Below are 24,822 nucleotides of genomic sequence, written 5' to 3' on the forward strand. Positions count from 1 at the left end.
GAATAGAATTAGATGAGTTAGCGCGGTAGTGAGTAGCGTGAGGCTAGGTAGAGATAAGAGGACAGTACAGAGACCATGATATTAATATAAGAACTGTGGGAGAGTTAGCGAGTAGGAAAAATAGAGAGAGGTGGTGCGCCGGACGTAACAATATACCCAAAATTGTAATAATTTTCTATGTTTATACGTGCTTATCCATTTTTAACAATTTTATAACTACTGTATTGTCTAGATTTATTGAAATTAATTTATACTACAATTCTTATTCATTTGCCTTTGAAAATTATGAACATTCTTCTTCCTTATTTCTATTGTCTCATTTATACTAATAGTCAAATAGCATTCATCCTTTCATTCAACCATTCGCTCATTCTCTACATAAACTATGGACAACAGGTTGTAAACATAAAACGTCTTTTCCCATCAGCGTCATTATGTAAATAAATAATCTTGTAAATAGTATTTACCTTTGTAAAGTGTCTGTTTTAATTACGGATTACTTATCTTCAATCTTCTATCATTGTTCCACTGCAGGTAGTTACTGGCGACATACCCGTGGATGTTCCATTGTTTTTCTACATTTATTAAAGATTTTTCTCCCGATAATTTTGACTTCAACGTGCTGACGGGAATATAGTAATTGGGAGTTGCACCTACGCCAACTGGTGGCGAAAGATCGAACTAGTGAAGTCGGGTCAGTTGATGGACCAGTGGTCACAAAGTAGTCAGAGTACATAAAGTCGTTAGGGGTAACCGTGCGCAGTGGATAAGTGTGCGCACCCTGTTTATCTACGAAGGGCAGAAGGGAAAGTCGTGATATTCGTAGGGAACTGAAACGTACGGTAACAAAGACTTAATTCATCTACAAGATTGCGACATCGTGTCGTCCATTTATTTTTCAATAAAAATAAAAAGAATTCGACGCTCCAACTATAATTTTTGTCATCTTGACAAATATTGTCACATCGAACTGAATATAATCACCAAGGTAAATCAATTTTTTTTTATGTTAGTGATTTATTTAAGTTTACTATTCTGTATATAATTTAAGGTTATGTTTAGTATGAGTAAAGTTACATGAGTATCTATCAAAAATCTCGGTCTGGGGCAAATGTGCGCGGGTAAGTGCGCGTTCGCACACTTAGATACCTCCGTTGTTTTATGTGAGAAAGCAATGAAGTTGTAAAAAAATTGACTAATGATGTTTTTTTTTATTTCAGTTTTTGATCACAATGCCAGGTAGCATGAACGATGTACCTTTTATGAAGTAGGTAGTTTTGAATGTGATCGCTGCCACAAACAATCCTCGTAAAATTATCAACTAATTTTAAAGTTTCTTTTAAATTTCTAAAATTTCTCCAAGTTCATTCTCAGGCATCTGATTTTATGTGATTTTATTGTAATAAGTCGATCTCGCATTATTTATTTATCTAGTCTTGAAAATAATTTGTTGTTAACAAGTCTATAACTATTCAAGAACAATGCGCACACTTACCCCAAATGTGCACACTTACCCGAAGAAATGCGCACACTTACCCGCAAAGCGGGTCAAGTGTGCGCATTTTGAATTTTTTTCATTAACCATTGTTTCTTTTCAATTGTCAAAGTTTTATGTGCTATTACTTAATTTAATTATTAGTTCAATAAAAGCTTTATCATACGCATGGGTTCTTTTGTCCTTATTTCTTTTTGTTTAATTTTTACACGAACCTAAATCCTTAAGTGCGCACACTTGACCCGAACCACTCTACAAATGCATTTTTACACTGAGCTATAATTCAGTGAGTATTTATAATCGAATGTTTTAAAAAAAAATTGACAGAATATTTTTACGAGAACAATAAGTGTTAGAAATATATATTCAAATATTCGCGGCTGACGCTATGTTATTCATATATTCGCGGCCAACGTCAGTCACTCCTCCTTCCTCCTTGTACTATATACATCACCCCCGCATGTATTACATACGTTGAATAAACCAGTTTTATATCCAGCTATAATTATGCAATCATTGCTTATAACTTGACTTGCGCCAACAATAAGTACAATGTTTTTGTCGTTGAATGAAATTTTGGATCATTTGGGTTCTCAACCGAAAAGCCGGAATTTTATTGAAGAAGAGCAAATCGTTAATTCTAATCGTTTAATTTATACGGGAATATTAAATGAAAATAATGAACAATATGAATTACTGTCTTATTTTTTGCAATCATGAAAAACTTGAGGAGACCCTCATGAAATAACTACAGTGATTGCAAAAAGTGACAAGGTTATTTCGTCAGTATGTAGTTGTACAGCTGGATTGAGTGAAAGATGCAAACATAGTACTGCAGTATTATTATTATTATGTACACGGTAGGTTTAAATTATATCATTTATGTTAAATATTCTTCGGTAAAATTAATCGCCTCAATTTTTTTTCTACTAAACTCACTGATGTATGTTTTTATAATTTTAGCAAAAATTGAACTGGATTGAAAATCGGTTCATCAACAGACAGGAAATGTCATAGAAATGTGATGTTTGTTTAGAGCAATGCAATACAAAGCCTTTGAGTGGTCACAGTTGCTTTAATATTGAACAAAATGATCCGGAATTAGACGATGATGTTAAAAAGTCGATCAGAGAAAAACTTTATTCGAAGAAGTTGAAATCCACCTTATCAGAGCATGCGTACGGGCGTATATGATTTACTTTTATAATCCATACAGTTTTTCAATGAAAATCATGATGAAGTACATTCACTTGAAAAAATTTTTTTGAATACTTCTTAAAGCAATCAATAAATCAAAATTGTTTAGATTTTTACTTCAATTAATTTTGTAAATATAACAATGAATTACAATTTTCACCTTTATCTCTCTATCTAATAAAAAAGTCCTGTCCCGCGTGAACAAATGAAAAAGAAGACTTTAATAGCAATAGGTAAAAAAGATTGTAATAACAATAGTATACGCATGAAGTTGGCGGTGGGGTGAGATGCCAAAAACAAAACAAAAAGCATATAGCAAACAAAACTTCCTTTGACAGCTGTCATCGGCTGTTTATGACAGTCTTGAGGTGAGACTGAGTATCGTTTCAAATATAGTTGATAATTGGTCTACATTTCTGGGTTTTATTACAGGTAATGAGTCAAACGGTGCCGTGATTAGGTCACCTAGTGATTACAAATCACACATGAATAAAAATGGAATTTACGGGGGAAAAGCAGAATTAGCTGCAGCTGCGGACATTTTTAAAATATGTTCAACCGTGTATCGCGGAGAACAAATTCATCCACACCAAATCGGATCCCAAGATGAAAGACAATTCTCGCTACTCTTCACCGGCGTCGGAGACAGTGGACTATTTGATGTCGTGCAGAACCAAAATAAAATTCAGATAGTGAGTAATAAGTATCAAAAGTAACAAGCAAATGATAGTAAATCTAAATATATCACCAAACAGTCAAAAGGACAGCCAGGATTTACGTTGGCAATGGAGAAAGGAGGAGGGAGTTTCAATCAGCAGACAAGGCGGTGGAGACGGTAGATGGTCGGACGTATCACAAAAGAAAAAGGAAAATAAAATTGTAAGTGCGAATAACCAAATAAGCCATAGAATAATATCAAACAAATATTCGTATAAACAGGCAACAGGACGACCAGGATCTATGTTGACCACAAGAGAAAGAGGTGTTTTGCGGAGTGAACAGCAACACAAATATAGAGAAAAAAAATAATATAAAGAAGGTGATTTTAGAGAATAACAGGCAGAGCGGTAGCAAAAATAATTCAGTAATGATGAGTGGTAGCCAAAATAATTCAGCGAAGAGTGTCGAAGAATTAGAAGAATCGATTGTAATTATTGATTTGGAAAATAAATCAAGAGGACGACCAACCAATATTATGGACATAGAAGAGAGAAAACTTAGACGACGAGAACAGCAGCGAAAATATAGGGGAGCGAACAAAAAATATCATACTGGCAAACATGTTAGCGTAAGTAATGAAACAGAACTCGAGGAGAGTGAAGAAATATCAAGTCAAGGAGATAGATCGATATCAATGGAGAAGGAACACCAATTTTCAACCAACGAACAGAAGCTTAGATTGATGAAAAAAAGAAAATTAAGCACAGAAGGAATTGAACTGGACAGCAAGAGACAACGTGTAGATGAAACGACAGACGAAAAAAAAGTGTGAGCAAAATTAACGTATCTGAAATTCATGTTTGTGAAGAAATATTAAGTGACAGCGATACGTCGACTTCGACGGAGAAGGAACTGTTCGTATTCAGCCAAACAATAGAAGATAGCAGAGACAGGTTGGAATTAGACAGAAACAGAGAACGAGTGGAAGCAATGAATAGTGAACCAGTACTTTCTAAGCGAACTCGTTTAAAAATCATTGCTGAGCATCGTTACAACGGGGATATTGAAAAAGGCATTTTCAAAACTGTGGAGCAACTAGACATGGGTGAAATGAAAGTAAAATGTAAACATTGCAATGCAGAAAGGTTCAAATATGGTACAGGATGGGTGGCAAATAATTGCTGTCATGGAGGAAAAATAACATTACTACCATTAACGGAATATCCTGATGTACTTCAACGTCTGCGAGAAGGGAATGACGAAGTATCAAGACACTTCAGACAACACATACGATTATATAATGACGCGTTTGCGTTTGCATCATTCAATTACACCGTGGCAGATCTGGGGAATCGAGGATCATATGTGATGAAAATAATCGTGGATGTGAGTTACAAAATATCTACAAGTTCAGAGACCGCAAACAATAACCGACCGAGATATGGACAAATTTATTACATCTACGACGCACAAACTCAGCTAGCGCTGAAAGAAAATGACGCAAGAAGAGCAAACCTGGTAGAAATTATTGTTCGACTGATAATCGATATCAATCCTTATGCAGGAAATTTTAAAACACTGCACGAGCGATTTGGTAAGGGAGAAATCCTGGCGAGATTAAACTTTCTTGCACTCAAGGAAGACGATAGACGGCGGTACAATGCGCCAACCTGTGGTGAGCTAGCAGCTCTGATCGTTTCAAATGACGGGGCAGTATCTGAAAATATAAAAGTTCAAGTATTTCCAAAACAAGATCGTGCAGTTGGATACGTGCCGAAATATTCGCATCACGTTCATCAAATGACTTTTCCATTACAATATCCGAACGGTGATTTAGGATGGAACTATAATATGAAACACATATTATACAAAACAAACAAGACAATCTCTCCTGTTCAATACTATGGACATCGATTGGCCTTACGTCGAGGTGAAGCACAGAATCAGTTGTTGCGGAGCGGACGATTGACACAACACTATGTGATTCACGCATATTTCACAGTCGAATCGCAGCGTTTATTGTTTTTAAGAAATAATCAGAAGCAACTGCGTGTAGAATGTTACAAGGGAATGACTGATCACATATCAAATAGTGAAGCGAATACGTCAGATCGAACAAGACTTGGGAACCAAATGATTTTACCCTCACCATTTTCGGCAGCATGCGACACATGCAACAGCAGTAGCAAGATGCAATGGCAATAACAAGGAAAGTTGGACGACCGGATTTATTCATCACAATGACATGTAATCCTGAGTGGCCGGAAATATGTAGGGTATTAAAAGATTTTCCTACGGGTACCACTGCAAACGACATTCCATACGTGGTCCGTCTACGTATGGTAAATGAAAATTATACAAGGAAATATAAAGAAAATTATAAAAAATTTATCATTCCACAGCAAAAACATCCCAAAGTGAACGATTTTTCGCTCCCTGGTCAACTTCGAACTAAATTTAAAATGATAAATGTGCAAGACAATAAATTTATTTGAAAAAAAAAAAAAAAAGAATTGATATGAAATATTTGTACATTATAAACCAGACACAGTAGACTTTATATCTCTATATGTACATATACGTAAAAAAATCTGAAAATAATAACTATAGTAAAATAAGTCGCCAAATGCAATTGGGGTTGCATGGCATCGGGGGTTTTGTACATGTGAGTGGATTCTTTTACTAAAACAATCTGAATAGGCCTGCATAGGGAGCCAATAGCAATGTCGGGTTGATCGGAAACAACAGTTGTCATAAAATCAGCATAAATGAATTCACCTGTCTAACAGACAATGTATAAGGAAATAGTGAGGCGCGCAGCGCCGATTTGGGGTTGGCGCGCGAAGCGCGCAAGGGCGAAGCCCCTAGTTTTCCAATAAACAATTCAATCAATTTTGTATGGATGAATTAAATTTTTACACTCTAATCAACTTTTTTTTTTTATCAAATCTTGATTTTTACAGAATATTTACTTTATCAAGTTTGTTATTTTTTAAAAGATGTCTTTATTTCTACGTCATATTTCATACAATTTTTAAAATTTATTTATAATAGTGCTGGAAGGCATGCCCCACTGCATCCCATTGCTGAGCCTTTATCGTACCTGAGTACCTTTGACTTACCCAATGTATCCTTTCGCATCAATCCTCCTCATCAATTCTTCGTGAACTATCTCAACATCCTTCCAACCTTCCAACAACCAAATATCTCGAAACAATTAATGGGAGATCCTGTCTAAAAAAAAATACTATGGTATTTGGCAGAAAGAACGACGGTTTAGAATAACTGGCTCTCGGTGTTATGAACTGTATACATATCGGAAAAAATCCTACAGCTAATTGGGCAAATAAGTCATCAAAATATTTTCGTCCCAAAACCTTTTCTGATTAATATATAAACTGCGGTTTAAAGTTTGAATCACATGCTCGAATAGCATATGAAGGAAGTACATCAGCTAATGTATTTCAATGCTGACTTGTAGTTCCAAAAAACAATCCTTGGCTTGGTTATTCCCTTGATGGTGTTGTATTTTAAGGGGATACACCAGTTGAGTTGATAGAAATAAAATGTCCATATGACGGCAAATCACTTAGTATGAATGAAATAATTTCTAAGTTAGATTATATTCAATTAAATCCTAATGATAATAACAATATGACTTTAAAGAAAAAACATAAATATTATGGCCAGATTCAATTTGGAATGGTTGTCTTAAATGTTAAGAAGACTGATTTTATTTTATTTGCTTCTCGTGATAAAAGTATAAAAGTGATTACTGTTGACTTTGATGAGACATTTTCAAAAGACTTATTCGCATGTTTCAAACTAATATTTTTCAACGAAATGTTAAATTTTGCATGCCTAGATAAGTAATATGATTAACATGTTTATATAAAAGCAACCACGGAGTATAAAAATTTGTAAACGTCTAAATGAATACATCAGAAATCTTCAATTTTGTCAAAATTTTTTGTTAACATTTTTAATTATATAATTTTTAAAAAATAACACTTATCAAACCTTTTTTTCTGTAGTAAAATTAGTAACCTACTTTTTATGACATAAATTTATCATATTTTAAAATGGGCGAACTCAAATTTACAACTGCACCAATGATAGTTAATATTTCCTTGCCTTTTTTAACCAGACCAATCGGCAATCGAGAGCCCAAGACTTTAAAGACCTTACGTCTTTGATTGGAACGTTCCACATGAACTCGTGCTCTTGCTATTTTTGCACTTAGTCGTGACTCTTCTCTGGAGAATTGGAGTTTCTCTTTTTTGAACGGAGCTCGTATGAGATGAATATCTTTATCTTTACATAATTTATCAACCCTGAACCCTTTCTCGACCATTACTGACTCACCTTTTTCTAGCAAATCTAATATTTTAGATTGTTCGAATATAGCATCATCTGAAGCCCTTCCATCGTACATTGGACTATTATATGAAAGTATTCCTCCAGGAGTTACTCCAGTCATAAATTTGATCGTATACGTACTTTTGTATCGAGAATAAGTTGCTTGTTGACAGCACAAATTTTTTGGTCTTTGAATATAAAATTCTGTGCAGTCTAAGATAACCCTAACATCTCTAAAATCATTAAAACATACAGGAAGATTCGTAGGGATTTCATCTTTGTCCGGAAAAGATATTCCTTCTTTCAAGCAGATGTAAAGCATATCGATCATATGAAGAATACTTTTGCGGCAGTGTGACTCAGAAGAACATTTGAATAAGATGGTTAAGATTGCATACGATAAATTATGCTTCAATTTGATAAAAGTCATAATAATTTTACTACGAAGATGCATCAATTCTGACTCATATTTTGGAAACCCAAGCTTCAGAACATCGGTAATAATATTTAAAATATAAAAACTTACGATTCCGGTTAAAGTATTGAGTTCTTTTTCAGTTTTTAAAATATCACAAAATTCATTCACCAAATCTTCACTTTTGATCTGAATGCCAATATCAATGATTCTTTTTTTAACCGTTTCTTTGCCTTCAACTGACAGTACAGCAACAGGCCCATTATCATTTTTATTTGGATTGATCGGAGAATTTGCATCGTGATCCAAAATATCTGGATTTCTCTGATCATCGGATTCATAAGTCGAATTAATATTAGTTGAATTAGTTGATACATCCGATTTTCTGAAACAAAGCAGGTTGATTGGTTGAAAATATTTTATCTCTTTGTAATCTTCTTGCCTCTCTGTCATTATTTTTAACTTCAATTGATTCTGTTTTTTATCATTACGAGACAAATTGCAAGAAGGTACTGCATTTCGTTTCAAACGTCTTTTACCTTTAGAACCTAAATCTGCATAACAAAATAATGTCTTGAGATTATTTTAAGAAATAAAAAAATTAATATCAAATAATGTAGCCGCAAAATAAATATAATTACCTGGTAAAAAATAATCAGACTTTTTAAAATGCAATGAACAAACTTGCATGTAATCTGTAATGCCTTTTCCTATTTTTAAAACTCGTTGCCACATTTTTCTACAGTCAATTTTTTCATCAAATCCAAAAGCATTTTTAAGCTAAACAAAATTTTTATTTTGATTCGGAAAATAATGAAACCGAACATCTGAGTTTTTACAAGAGTTACTACTGCACCCATAAACTCAGCAAAATATTTTGCTTTTTATTTTCTTGTGGGGAAAATTACGCTCTCGTAGTATATACGGTATTTTCCATCGTGGTATTGAATTTGTTCACTTGATAGAAAAAATACAAAATCAATAATAAGTGCAAATAATACTTGATAAGGTTTAAATAATTAAATACAAGTTCAGTATTTTTTCATTATGCATAAGATGTTCGTGACAGCTGACCCGATTTGAGTAGTTTTAATTTGTACCATCAGACAGCAACACCGTACTTACTATTTACCAAGGCGAAGGCATTAAACGAGATATTAAACTGTTCTAACATCGTGTTTGATTAACGCATTTTCTTTTTCTCTTTTTTTCCGGTGCGTCGTACACCAAGTTTGTTCCCCAGTACCATATGTCCCGGTGAGCCAAATCGAATTGCAACGGAAAAACATCGCGTACCCCCCCCCCCCCCCCTCCCGCCCTTCCCCGCCAACCGCCATTCTTGTATGGTCAGATTTGGTACTAATCGCTGCTAAGCAACATAAATTAGCTCATACCAGACGGGCTCATAGTACAAGCTACCGGGTGACATTCTGTATTTCGAAGCGGCTGGAAATGAGGTAAATTTATTAGGCTACCATTATGTTTGTTAACGAATTTCATACTCCTGTCAACTCCGTTATTGACACCGATTGTTCATAGGCCATGGTTCCTTGCGTAAGACTGTCGACCAATATTCTATCGAACTCGTATGAGAATAAACCTCAATAGCGTCACCACGTGTATCTAACATTTTTCAGAAAAATAATGGTTTCTTGACCTCGGTAGTTGTTGAGTAAATATTATTCTTGGATATGAAGGTCAGTACAAAACAGTTTTTTTGTTAACGTTTCAGTCCGGATAGGGGCCCTCCTCAGAACGATTATATTTATGGAACATCTGTCACGAACAGAACATTACGTAATAGAAGTTAGTTTTTAAAAATTAATATGTAAGAGGCTTATGTGATAAGCAAGGCTAATTGCGCTGATAAGATTAAAAGAGAATCACCAGATGATGGCATCGAACTTTCAATTTCGAAAAAAAGAAAACGCGTAGAACTAATAAATAAACGGTAGAATACACAAAAAAACTAAAAATGTTCTTTTTGAAAAACATAAACTGCGATGCGAAACTCCCAGGAATTCATCTTGGTTAGTAAAATTGAATCAAATCGCAAAAACGACATTTTTGAACCTAGCTCTATTTTGAACATGTGCGTCGTCCAGAGTGCAGTGGAAGGAGAACGAATTCTATCGTTCGAAGCAGCATAGACAATGAGCCAACGGGTTAAATACATGTGAGAATATGTTAGGAAGGTAAAATCAAGAGCAAGCTCAGTCGGTAATTAATAGTTATGGTTGATGTATCACAGAGGTGAAAATAGCGCTGGGATGTTCAATATCTTGTCTTCGGTTGACCGCGCTGGGATGTGCAACAATATTGCACATTTCTAACCGCAACCTTTTGTAACAAAAGGATTCAACATCTAAAATGCTGGCTTGAGCATAATTACAAGTATGGTCAAAATCGATTGCGTGTCTAGTCAGCGCTGTATAATTACCATCATGCTCATGGATATTTCGTTTATATTCAATTATTCTTGTATGTAACTGCCTACTTGTTTGACCTATGTTTGACATGTTGCATTGGTTGCAAGGAATTTTGTCGACTACACAAGAGCGCTTATCCAGTATGTTGATGACATAATCACTGCGGTTCCTTCTGATAAAGTTGATGAAATGCTATCTGTCTTTAACCAATTCCACCCGCAGTTACAAATCACATCTGAAATAGAGTGCAATTGTCGGATCAGTTTTTTGGATGTACTTATCATTAATGATAACCAGCTTATCAAGACTGACCGTTTCCATAAGGTCACCTGGTCACAAAGGTACCTAAATTTTCATTCTCACCATCCCAGATCATACAAGATTCGAACGATATATTGTTTGGTTGATAGAGCGATTAGATTATCTAGTATTGAATTTCATAACAAGAACTTGTTCTTGATTCATCACGTACTACGCAAGAATGACTATCCAATTGCACTTCTTAACAAACATATATGCAAGAAATATAATTCCATTTTGTCTGTTGGTAGTTCCAACAACAATAATGATGTATCGGTTGCACATGTTAATCTTAAAAACTTTGTATCTATCCAGTATGTTGCCAGCCTTTTGGAGTCTCTTAACAGAATTTTCTCTAAATATGGTATCCCATTTGTCGCTAAAAATGCACATGATTTATCGTTTGTGTTTGACTCTGGCAAAGATCTGCTACCCTTGGATAAGCGCTCCTGCGTAGTCTACAAAATTCCTTGCAACCAATGCAACATGTCATACATAGGTCATACAAGTAGGCAGTTACATACGAGAATAATTGAACATAAACGAAATATCCATGAGCATGGTGATAATTATACAGCGTTGACTAGACACGCAATCAATTTTGATCATACTTTTAATTATGCTCAAGCCAGCATTTTAGAAGTTGAACCCTTTTATTACAAAAGGTTGTGGTTAAAAATGTGCAACATTGTTGTATCACGTACGCCGCCTGCATACACATTTATGAATATATCATTACTTTAATAATGTTTACTTTTAATGTTGACAAGGAAGCGTAATGTTATTTCTGGGAATTACGTTGCCGGAAATGCATGGAAGTGCAAATCGTTCTGATTTGTATTCTCATGTATTTTTAAGGAATAACATTCTCATACAATTATTAAATCTTAACTCTCTTATATTTCTGCTCGTGGCACGACAAAAGCGCAGCGGCGCAGTCGACCATTGCAACGTCAGCGTTCCCGCGCTCGCCGGATCCCGGGTGTAATACATCAAACGCCGGGACGAGGCGAGCGCGAGACATCACGCGCTTCAAGGATGATCTTCGCGAGGCGAGCCTTTGTTTCAAATTTGCAACGTTCACGGAAACCTTGCTCGCTGTCCGACGCTCCAAGGGGTGTCGTACGAGCGAGCGAAGTCAGTCCCGTTATAGACAGAATAAAATCAACATCTACGGAAACCAGGCTCCTTCAGAAGCTATCGCGCGAAGAGTCTATCAGTCTTTTCGCGTCACCGACAAATAGAGCGAATTTCCTCTAATGCTGTACGCGGTCGCCAAAGCATCTCGCGTCGCGATATCAGTCTTCGAAGCTAGATATTAAGTGTTGAAATTTGTGCCACGAACTCATAGAGCCGTGTAGTTTTAATCATATGTGAGAGTGTTGCCATCGCGTGTGTGAGCCATTGTTCGGAGTTGTAGCGAAACCATCGAAGAGTGAGTAATCGAACGAGTGTGAACATTTAGGTTAAGAACATTCTGTAACGCTTGCTTCCTCGTCCCGCATTTTCACTGTTATCTTCACTTGAACTTCGTTAAAGCTTTGGATTCCATAAAAATTTCTAATAATATTAATAACAAAATAAGCACATTTTTCTCCTACCCAATTCCCAGGAACGCCCTGTATATCACGATCGCCTGCTAATCCGCTAAAAAAAATTAAATATAAACCTCTACGCTTCTCGTAGAGGGTTAAGTGGTCGCGTGCGAGACCGCTCCGCACGTGACAAACTAACTGGTATCAGAAGTGGCATTTGAGGTGATTTTTCCTATGGGAATTGGGATTGAAATTATAATTTTGGAATTTTTACTCATGGTGTATAACAGGGAGCTGAACCACAAGTAACGGGACATCCTATCCTTGTCGATCTCCCTTCCCCAGGACTTGTCAATGGACACGGTCTCTTTTCTGATTGACGTGTCCGAGCCATTTGATTAATATTAGACGTGGTCTATAATAGCGTGGGAATATTACCGTTTCCAATTGCCGTCGTTTCCTGTAGGGTTCGCCTATTTGGAGATAGACGACATTTTGAGTATCGACGTAATCATCAAGCAATGCGAGTTTTAGTGAATCCGGTTTTGAATATCGCTCGAAGGATTTAACGTTCAAAAATGCCTGACCACGCGCCGGCAAATGTGGCCGCCGATGTGACGGCCGAATTGGTCGCTAGCGTCACTGCGATGGTCGAAAATTTAGCTATTCAAAATAATTCCATAAACATTACCGAGTTCGACGGGAAAAATATGCCGTTGAGGGACTTTTTGCAGGATATACAAAACGCGTCCACGTTCGTGCCGGCCGCGGCAGAACCACAGTATACATATAAGCGCGACAATATCGCGATTACGCGGCGACGCGCGAAATTGCGTTTATGGCGAAAGAGTTGAGACCGTGGCCGGGTTGGTAAAATTGCTAAAGAATCGTCTCGCCCGCGGAAAAACTTACGACTACTATACGGAGGCTTTTTCGACGATTCAAATGAAGCGTGATCAATCATCCGTTGGGCAATTTTACGATAAAGTGCGAATTTTGCTTAGCGGGGGAAGAAGCGCGTTCAAATCTCATTTTGGCGTCAATCCGCCAGAGTTGACCCGGGACCCGCTACATCACATCGCGTTGAGTTCATTTATGAACTGTTTGCCTTCCCACATTGGAGCCGCGGTAGATTTGCGTGAGCCAGAAACTCTCGCATCAGCTTTTAAAATCGCAGAAAAACTCGCGTTTTGAGACAGCCGACGGAAAGTAAATGAAACGAGTAGGGTGAGTCAGCACATGTTCTTTACACTCGCTACGACTCTCGATCTCCGTCGCCGACGGCCTGGGAAAATAGACAATCGTCTACATACCGAAGCCGGTCGCCACAACCGGCTCTCTGAATTTTAAAACCCGCGCGGACGCCCGATAACCGCGAGGGTAGCCCGGGAACGTCATATTCTCGACCGGCAACAGCTTGCGTTTATAAATATTGCCGTAATGAAAATAGAGGCTGCCCGTGCTGCCCGTTAAGGAAGTAACGCAACTACCCACCTAGTCATAAAAACATTTACCCGTGGTTTGACCTAAGTAGTACTTAATCTGGCAACGTCGCTTTTCATTGATTGTGTGCGCGTGTATATGTGTGTCAAATATGCCGTCGACAGCTCATCAGCGGTATCAGTGAATTTATTTTAAGCGCCAGTTCGATATGCCTAAAGAAAAGAAGCCAAGATTTTATTGGAAAGGTAAAATATGTCGTGTGAACAAAAAACAAAGAATTATAAAAAATGTAATAGCCTGCACGAGCTGTCACATACGTTGAAATTTCAAAATGCGCGCTCATAACCTCGAATATGCGACGTTGCAATATATTTAGCGATGGTCCGAAAATTCGCTATTAGTACTTTTTATTGTTTTAATTATTCCTATCATAAGTAACCTTTGAATATTTTTAAGCTGGATAAATGATTCTGAGTATTTCATTTCTCTGCTGTTTATATTTCATTCTGATCTATCCATCAATTACGGAGATATAGAGAATAATGTGCAGCTAACTCCGTCTTTTCTCGTAAGAGACCATGTTAAAGTGGCTTGTAAAGATATGAAAGGGATAACAAATATCTCGCGTAAAAACCCACCTCGGATCGTAAAAATTTGTATGAGTTCTTTTTACATTATAATCTAACATTCTGCCAAGTTTGGTATTTTTCTGTCCATCAATTCTATTTCCTGCGTTACTTCCTTTTAAAGTGTCGGTCTTCTGCGGGTAGTCCAGTAAAAGAAGGTCCGAACCCCATGTTTTCGATAACCAGAATGCGTTTTTGCTAAAAAATCAAGTTTTAAGTGCTGATTGATATTTGAGGACAATCAAGGTACTCACCCCCCGGGTTGGCGTGGAAAAAATTAAAAATTACCCTCGGAAACGGGTTTTTCCAAAATAACTCGAAAAATACTCGAGATACGATATAGAGCATTCCGAACAGAATTGTAGAGCGTAAAATCTTCTACAAAAAAGGTTGAAAACACTTCACCCCTATTTCGAACCTTTCATCCCCCAGACGCGTTCGAAAACGCGAGGTGAAAAAAAAAAAAAAAATGTAAAAACAAATTGCAAGCAGTTTTTTTCAATTGTTCGGTCTTGTTGAATGTCTATACTTGTTCGATCTTCGTCTATAATTTTTCACCCCTTCGGTAAGCAATTTTCATGAATTTACGGCTCAAAATTGATCCTAACGGTTTTCCTAATTGATGAATATATTTATTTTTTTTTACATAACTTTTATTAGAATATTTCCAACAATTTTCGTGGGAAACATTTTCACGTATCTCTGACAAGTTCGAAGTTAAACGCAATTTTACATTTTCTACCCCTCCGAGAAGGCTGTATCGGAGAACCCCTGGTGAGAGAGAGAACAATATGCCTGCGTCGGTGCCGCTCGCACGCATACCCGCCTCTAGCCGACTCAATGCGCTTTGACTTCGACGTGTAGACGGTTGGAGCGTCAGCACGTAAAGATGAACAAATTGTCGAAGGACTTGATGTACGTAAAAACTTACTTCAAAATTGAATTCTGATTATGTCACTGAGCCATTGATTACACCGGCACACAAAAAAAATTTAATAGAATGTGCATTTGACCGGACCTACCTACGGGTACGTATTTTGGTCCGCTGAATCCGAAGTCGAGGTCAGTTTGACCCCTACACCCCCAAAATTTCGAGAAAACTTCTAAAAACCGTAAAAATGATGAAAATCGGCAGTTTTAATGATGAAAAAAATTTTTTGGAACTGAACTAAGCGTGATTTTCATGTATTTCGATCTGCTGAATATGAATCGAAACTTTATTGAGACCAAGAGCCATTTCAAATGTAAAAAAATCACACGAACCCTCCAAAATTCCGAAAAAATATAGTTTTCATGATAAAAAAACTTTTTCTGGTCCAATTCAGATAAAATTTTATATCTTTTCATGTCTTCAATTCGCATCTTAATTTTTTTAGTCTATTCACCCTCTAAAGCTGGAAAAATTATTATAATTTTTACGATTTTTTCGAATTTTTCCATTCCATTCGGTATTAGGAAAATAAATCGAGGTTTATTAACAAGGCACTTTTATTCTAAATAATTGTAGCGGTCGAACTTTGCGCACTCGTATCGTGATGTACTATTCCTTGGACAAACTTCAGGAGCACTTTGCACTTCCGTGCATGGTGCCCGGAACTATGAATCCGAAATCTAGTAAGGCACGTTCGGTTTCACATCTATTTGGCAGGTCTTTCCGCTTTGTCCTGACACTGACTTCGTCATAACGGAAGCCAACGCCGGGTCCTCTTGGCTGGGGTGTTTGCCTCGCGATTCTCATTCGCATGGCTTCGCCCGCTTTCCGCGTCCGAAATCGCTCGTAAGGATGTAAAGTCTCGTCGAGTACGTCATCTTCCTCGTACACATCGATCGGAACCAACAACGTTTCACTCCAACTTATCACTGCGGCACCGATTCGCCTGTGGTCCAACATAACGAAGAAATCGTATCGGGCTTGGTGAACCGCAATCACCGAATCTCCTTGCCAGCCTTTCTCGCTCATAGAGGCGGCCAAGTCTCCGATGTAAACGCCGTCCCGTGTGAACTCGCTCATGTTGCTTTGGGAGAATCTGATTTTCCCAGACCAGACGAGCCTGCGTACATCGTCTACAGCTATCACGTGCGTTCGCATCGTATTGAGATATTTATTATATTTCCCTTACTTATCATCGTAAATGCCTTATTAATGACCTCGATTTATTGTGCTAATAGCAAACATGTTTTACTTCGTAACGAGTACCTGCGTTGCGCTTGATGTTTGAAGCTCATCGAAGCTGCGGGCAGTCGCTCAGACCTTGCATAATTGAATAATTTTTTTTTAAACGATCATTTTTTTTTTTTTTTTTTCCCTCCTTCGGGGACTTGGAAAAATTTCGGTGAGCTGGAAACCCTGCTGCACCAGTCAAAAAATTATTCAGACTCTTAGTCCATGCAAGGTCCGAGCGACTGCCCGCAGCTTCGGTGAGCTTCAAACATCAAGCGCTACGCAGGTACTCGTTGCAAAGTAAAACATGTTTGCTATTAGCACAATAAATCGAGGTCATTAATAAGGCATTTACGATGATAAGTAAGGGAAATATAATAAATATCTCAATATGATGCGAACGCACGTGATAGCTGTAGACGATGTACGCAGGCTCGTCTGGTCTGGGAAAATCATATTCTCCCAAAGCAACATGAGCGAGTTCACACGGGACGGCGTTTACATCGGAGACTTGGCCGCCTCTATGAGCGAGAAAGGCTGGCAAGGAGATTCGGTGATTGCGGTTCACCAAGCCCGAAACGATTTCTTCGTTATGTTGGACCACAGGCTAATCGGTGCCGCAGTGATGAGTTGGAGTGAAACGTTGTTGGTTCCGACCGTTTTAACTTCGAACTTGTCAGAGATACGTGAAAATGTTTCCCACGAAAATTGTTGGAAATATTCTAATAAAAGTCAAGTAAAAAAAAATAAATATATTCATCAATTAGGAAAAACGTTAGGATCAATTTTGAGCCGTAAATTCATGAAAATTGCTTACCGAAGGGGTGAAAAAATTATAGTCGAAGATCGAACAAGTATAGACATTCAACAAGACCGAACAATTGAAAAAAACTGCTTGCAATTTGTTTTTACATTTTTTTTTTTCACCTCGCGTTTTCGAACGCGTCTGGGGGATGAAAGGTTCGAAATAGGGGTGAAGTGTTTTCGACCTTTTTTGTAGAAGATTTCACGCTCTACAATTCCGTTCGGAATGCTCTATATCGTATCTCGAGTATTTTTCGAGTTATTTCGGAAAAACCCGTTTCCGAGGGTAATTTTTAATTTTTTCCACGCCAACCCGGGGGGTGAGTACCTTGATTGTCCTCAAATATTAATCAGCACTTAAAACTTGATTCTTTTAGCAAAAACGCATTCTGGTTATCGGAAACATGGGGTTTAGACCTTGTTTTGCTAGACTAGGGGCGCTCCCCTCAGAGGGAGCCTTCAAACTCCCGTGGGGCTCGCCGGGCAGATTCTCCTGCGAGCCCGACGGGAGCAAGCGAGTCGAGTCGACCCCGAGAACACCAACGGTCAGTGAGGTTCCTAGAGAACGATGCCTCGTCCTCTGGCCCCCCTCCGCCGAGGAAAGCCCAGTAGTCGAATTCACTGCCCTCGAACTTCGTAATAAAAATGGGAAATTTTTCCTTGACACGGGTTCCTCGTCTAGTTTAATCAAACTTACAAGGGGAATATACGATCGACGGATTTTTTGTAATTTTTTATACTTACAGTGCAGAAAGGTCTAAACGCAAATAACAAATCCCCAAAGCCACAGAGCTAGATATCCAAAAGTTTTCGAAAAAATGAATTTTGAATAATGTAGGAAAATTACGAGCAAGGGATATACGCTGAAGTCGAAAAACACGACAAGGAGGCTCGTGGCTCATCGGGTAGGTCACGAGTCTAGTATTCCGTAGATCGCTGGATAGAGTCCCAATGATGAACTTTTTTTTTTGTCCAACTCTTTCAATGCCTATACCCACATCACTTACATGAGAAATTTTTTAAATTCATGCCAGTTACAATATTTCAAGTTTCTCAAATTAGGCCAGGCGGCAGGGCGATAAAATCGTTCAAAACCGTAAAAAAATGTTGGCAAAGCTTTTATTGTTTTAAATGGTTTATTAGGGTGTGATTATCAAGAATCTAGGTTTTCCCCACACCCTTAAGGCCCGCGTCGATCTCAGTGAGGCTACAAAGGTACATATTTTTGGTTTTTCGGTAATATCTCGTTTTCTCTTTATCGTATGGTCAAAACAGTCCTATGTGAAATTAAAGGTGACAAAATTCTGTACGAAATAATTTTGTATTATTTTTTCATGGGAGTTACAGTTTCGGGGTAGTAGCCGCGCGAATTTGTGCGAGTTTTGAGAAATGCAGTAAATATCGATTCTTGCTTACAGAAATTCACTCTTCTTTCGGGCTGGTGACTGTTGACAATATAAATAAGCACACATTAGTAGTGTATATATGAGAGTTCTAAATCAAAGATGGCGGCGCTCTCCCCTAGCCCCCCCCCTCCCAAATCTGCGGCGCTCCCCCCTAGTTCCCCCCTTCCCATAATCCGCGGCGCTCCGCTTAGGCCCTCCTAACACCCCCGCCCCTCCCGGCCCAAATCCACGGCCCCCCCCCCCCCCCCCCCCCCCCGCCCAGCAAATCCGCGGCGCTACCCCCCCCGCCCCGTTGATCATTTTCGCGGTTTGCCGCAAGATGGCTATTTTCATAGGATTTGACACACACACACAAATACAGACAATAATTCCTGTCGAGACTTGTTTGGCGCCGGAAAGCCGCACATAAATCGGATAGGGTAAAAACCCGCTAGATCTATTGAAAAATTTCAGGAAATGACCTCTGAAGGAAGGTTTAAAATGGCGTTTTGAATGCTTTTAACAATTTTTTTATTTAACATCAATTACATTTAGTATTCTTATTCTATTCTCAATTATCTTATTCTAAATTTTAACGAGTAAAATATTTTAGTGTAGTGCTACACACCGATCCTCGTCCGAATAATAACCATCATCGTCAGCTCTATCGATGTCTCCCAGCATTTGACGGATTTGATCAATCTGATCCAGAAGTAAATCGAATCCGATGCGTACGTCATCACCATCACCGCCATTCCAAACACCCTCCACCTCCGCCTCCCCCTCATTCTCCTCCTCATCCTCCTCATCCTCCTCATCCTCCGCATCAGTCGGTGATGGCGATGATTCTAGATGATGATGATGCTCGCCAGCCAAATTTTGCTCAAACTCGCGATCATCATCACCAGCACTGTTGTCATTACATTGCTCGGTGTCGATAATCAGCGTATCGGCATCACTATCGATCATTTCATCATCATCCTCCTCGTCGTAAGTCACCTCTCTGCACACCCGCTTATAAGTTGGCGATCGTGGTGATGAATTGGGTGGGGAGTCTGATGATCCTCTTTTCCATCCGTTCATATTTTTTTAATACGATTCTAAAATTTTTCCAGAATTTTTATGCATACGATGATAGGGAATACAGAAAAGTTAAAACAAATCGAAAAAACTTTGTTAACATACTAATCAAATGCGATAATCATTACGGAATTCAAATCAACATTCACAGTATCGTAAGAGGATTGGCGTACCACCATATACATATATATGTGTATTCTATAAAATACTCACAAAAAATATAAACTCGTTGAAGTCTTGAGATTTTTCAAATGAACACCGATTTTTTTTTCTTTCTCACAGCTCACTTTATCAAAAACGCCTGTTTTCACACGAAGGATTTTTCAAAATTACCAGAGAAGTTTTCAAACCGCTGTTCGAATTTATACTAAAGGACTCGCACCCACCCTCCACCGAGCAAAACCCAGCCGGCCAATCATTCGTAGAGCACGCACCACGTGACATACAGACAAAAGAGTGACGCGGGGGAGGCGGTATAAGCTAGGAGAAAATTTTCTCAAGAGCTCGCCAGCTTTCCGTTGCATACCCCCCGCTAATATGGTTGGGGATGTGCGGGCTCGGACTTGTTCGCTATGAAGAGTCGTAAAACCCAAAACTGTGTGTACACATACCAGCCGGTCAGGAGTGGGCAAGACAAGATTTTTCTTACACCAAACACTGTTCGCTACCTGCTTTTCGTTGACCGATTTTTCCCACCACATGGCTCACGCTGCTTAACGACTCATAAAACCCAAAAATTTAGGGATGGTGGGAGGGGGACTGCGGACCCCGTCGCCTCTGACGTCATTTTTTACATGAATTTCATCTTTTCTGCAGAGTCGGGAGGGTGATAAAGAGCGGGCAAATCGATATAACGAACCATCCGGACGATTCGCCGATCGGTTACTTTCTGGAGGTAGATTTGGACTACCCTGTAGAACTCCACGAGGATCACAAAGACCTACCTCTTTGTCCCGAACATTTTACTCCTCCAGGTAGTAAAAATGCCAAACTCGCGACCACCCTTCACCCCAAAACAAAGTATATATTACACTATAGAAATTTGAAACAGTGTTTGAGTTTAGGATTGAAATTAACGAAAGTGCATAGAATTTTGAAGTTTGCGCAATCTCCATGGCTCGAGCCTTACATCACGCTCAATACAGACATGCGTAAGCAATCTGGGAATGAATTTGAGAAAAACTTTTACAAACTCATGAATAACGCTGTGTTCGGCAAGACTATGGAGAATGTGCGAAATCATAAAGATGTTAAATTGGTTACAAAATGGGAGGGAAAAGGTGGTGCGAGAACGCTTATTGCCCGAGTAAACTTTCACAGCTGCACCGTATTTGACACTGATATGGTTATCATTGAAATGAATCGTGTCAAAGTTCACTTCGCCAAACCTATTTACGTCGGCGCATCAATTCTAGATCTGTCAAAAATCTTTCTCTACGATTTCCACTATAATTATATTAAAACCAACTTTTCGAATAAACAGGCTAAATTGATGTATACCGACACAGACAGCCTTATTTATCAATTCAATGTGCCTAATATCTACGATATCATCACACGTGATGTAGATACAATGTTTGACACCTCTGACTATCCGCCCGACAATGTGTATGGTATTCCCCTTAAAAACAAAAAACAACTAGGGCTAATGAAGGATGAAAATAATGGTAAAATTATGACAGAGTTTGTGGGACTGCGAGCAAAGCTGTACACATTTACTACGATGGGTGAGGATGGGGAAAAATATGACAGTGGCGTAAAAGTGAGTAAGCGTGCCAAGGGTGTAAGAAATTCATCGATAAATAGCATCACGTTTGATGATTATAAGCGCTGTCTGACGGCTTACCGAGAGTTGACTCTTCCACAGTGTTTAATACGCAGCAAAAAACACGAAGTAAGCACGATCGTACAAAAAAAAATTGGCTCTGAGTTGGCAGGATGACAAGCGGCAATTGATACCCGGACAGACCGACACCGTACCTTGGGGGTTTGTCTCAGCCCCCCCAATAGCTATAGGATAAACTTTAGACATAGAATTGATGTAAATATTTGATGTTTGACGCCTCGAACGATCCACCATCGGGCGGAAACGTTTCATGATCAATACGATATTTAATGGATTTGAAGTTTCAAAATGCGAATTCATATACTCAACAATTGTTTATTTATTTATTATTGATATATCAAGCAATTATTCATATTTATTCGTTTACCACGAGAAAAGTTTTCAGAAAATGAAAAAAAATTTTCAGGAAACGAAAAAAACTTTTCAGAAAATGAAAAAAACTTTTCAGAAAACGAAAAAAAGTTTTCAGAAAATGAAAAAAAGTTTTCCAAAAAATAAAATGTGTAATAATCGTATGGCAAAATTGCATATTATCATTATTATTATCACTATTATTATTATCACTATTATTATTATTATTATTATTATTATTATCATCATCATTATTATCATCATTTGAAGGCCTTTGATCTCGGCAGGCGATGGTGGAGGTGCCCCCTGCTACCAGGGTCCGGCACTATCGACGTCGAGGCCGCATGCAGCCCCTCTCTTCCGCAGTCTAGGAGGACCGCGATCCTCGCCCCTTCCAAGGTCGTCGCAAGAGCTGTCATTGCTCGCGTAGTAATGACCCCTGGATTTAGAGTTCGCATGATTGAGCTACGCATACGACGTCCTGGCGCGGCTGTGTCCTAGCATTTCACAAGTGGACTAATATTTTGGCTGTGCCGCCCCGAAGCTCCGCGCCAGGACGTCGTATGCGTAGCTCAATCATGCGAACTCTAAATCCAGGGGTCATTACTACGCGAGCAATGACAGCTCTTGCGACGACCTTGGAAGGGGCGAGGATCGCGGTCCTCCTAGACTGCGGAAGAGAGGGGCTGCATGCGGCCTCGACGTCGATAGTGCCGGACCCTGGTAGCAGGGGGCACCTCCACCATCGCCTGCCGAGATCAAAGGCCTTCAAATGATGATAATAATGATGATGATAATAATAATAATAATAATAATAATAATAGTGATAATAATAATAGTGATAATAATAATGATAATATGCAATTTTGCCATACGATTATTACACATTTTATTTTTTGGAAAACTTTTTTTCATTTTCTGAAAACTTTTTTTCGTTTTCTGAAAAGTTTTTTTCATTTTCTGAAAAGTTTTTTTCGTTTCCTGAAAATTTTTTTTCATTTTCTGAAAACTTTTCTCGTGGTAAACGAATAAATATGAATAATTGCTTGATATATCAATAATAAATAAATAAACAATTGTTGAGTATATGAATTCGCATTTTGAAACTTCAAATCCATTAAATATCGTATTGATCATGAAACGTTTCCGCCCGATGGTGGATCGTTCGAGGCGTCAAACATCAAATATTTACATCAATTCTATGTCTAAAGTTTATCCTATAGCTATTGGGGGGGCTGAGACAAACCCCCAAGGTACGGTGTCGGTCTGTCCGGGTATCAATTGCCGCTTGTCATCCTGCCAACTCAGAGCCAATTTTTTTTTGTACGATCGTGCTTACTTCGTGTTTTTTGCTGCGTATTAAACACTGTGGAAGAGTCAACTCTCGGTAAGCCGTCAGACAGCGCTTATAATCATCAAACGTGATGCTATTTATCGATGAATTTCTTACACCCTTGGCACGCTTACTCACTTTTACGCCACTGTCATATTTTTCCCCATCCTCACCCATCGTAGTAAATGTGTACAGCTTTGCTCGCAGTCCCACAAACTCTGTCATAATTTTACCATTATTTTCATCCTTCATTAGCCCTAGTTGTTTTTTGTTTTTAAGGGGAATACCATACACATTGTCGGGCGGATAGTCAGAGGTGTCAAACATTGTATCTACATCACGTGTGATGATATCGTAGATATTAGGCACATTGAATTGATAAATAAGGCTGTCTGTGTCGGTATACATCAATTTAGCCTGTTTATTCGAAAAGTTGGTTTTAATATAATTATAGTGGAAATCGTAGAGAAAGATTTTTGACAGATCTAGAATTGATGCGCCGACGTAAATAGGTTTGGCGAAGTGAACTTTGACACGATTCATTTCAATGATAACCATATCAGTGTCAAATACGGTGCAGCTGTGAAAGTTTACTCGGGCAATAAGCGTTCTCGCACCACCTTTTCCCTCCCATTTTGTAACCAATTTAACATCTTTATGATTTCGCACATTCTCCATAGTCTTGCCGAACACAGCGTTATTCATGAGTTTGTAAAAGTTTTTCTCAAATTCATTCCCAGATTGCTTACGCATGTCTGTATTGAGCGTGATGTAAGGCTCGAGCCATGGAGATTGCGCAAACTTCAAAATTCTATGCACTTTCGTTAATTTCAATCCTAAACTCAAACACTGTTTCAAATTTCTATAGTGTAATATATACTTTGTTTTGGGGTGAAGGGTGGTCGCGAGTTTGGCATTTTTACTACCTGGAGGAGTAAAATGTTCGGGACAAAGAGGTAGGTCTTTGTGATCCTCGTGGAGTTCTACAGGGTAGTCCAAATCTACCTCCAGAAAGTAACCGATCGGCGAATCGTCCGGATGGTTCGTTATATCGATTTGCCCGCTCTTTATCACCCTCCCGACTCTGCAGAAAAGATGAAATTCATGTAAAAAATGACGTCAGAGGCGACGGGGTCCGCAGTCCCCCTCCCACCATCCCTAAATTTTTGGGTTTTATGAGTCGTTAAGCAGCGTGAGCCATGTGGTGGGAAAAATCGGTCAACGAAAAGCAGGTAGCGAACAGTGTTTGGTGTAAGAAAAATCTTGTCTTGCCCACTCCTGACCGGCTGGTATGTGTACACACAGTTTTGGGTTTTACGACTCTTCATAGCGAACAAGTCCGAGCCCGCACATCCCCAACCATATTAGCGGGGGGTATGCAATGGAAAGCTGGCGAGCTCTTG

General features: G+C 38.6%; 1 protein-coding gene across 1 annotated transcript; it reads left to right on the forward strand.

Annotated features, from left to right (window-relative positions):
• The first annotated feature begins 4,342 nt into the window (after window positions 1-4,342).
• LOC124181256 lies at window positions 4,343-5,557 on the forward strand. The gene has a single exon (XM_046567629.1). It carries the CDS (start codon window positions 4,343-4,345, stop codon window positions 5,555-5,557), a length of 1,215 nt encoding a protein of 404 aa, XP_046423585.1.
• The last annotated feature ends 19,265 nt before the right edge of the window (window positions 5,558-24,822 follow it).

The sequence above is a fragment of the Neodiprion fabricii genome, chromosome 1 (assembly GCF_021155785.1).
Source record: "Neodiprion fabricii isolate iyNeoFabr1 chromosome 1, iyNeoFabr1.1, whole genome shotgun sequence".
Classification (NCBI taxonomy): Eukaryota; Metazoa; Arthropoda; class Insecta; order Hymenoptera; family Diprionidae; genus Neodiprion; species Neodiprion fabricii.

Bases quoted from the DNA above. Each gene is read 5' to 3' on its own strand.
- LOC124181256 (XM_046567629.1), top strand. From the start codon at position 4,343: ATGAATAGTGAACCAGTACTTTCTAAGCGAACTCGTTTAAAAATCATT.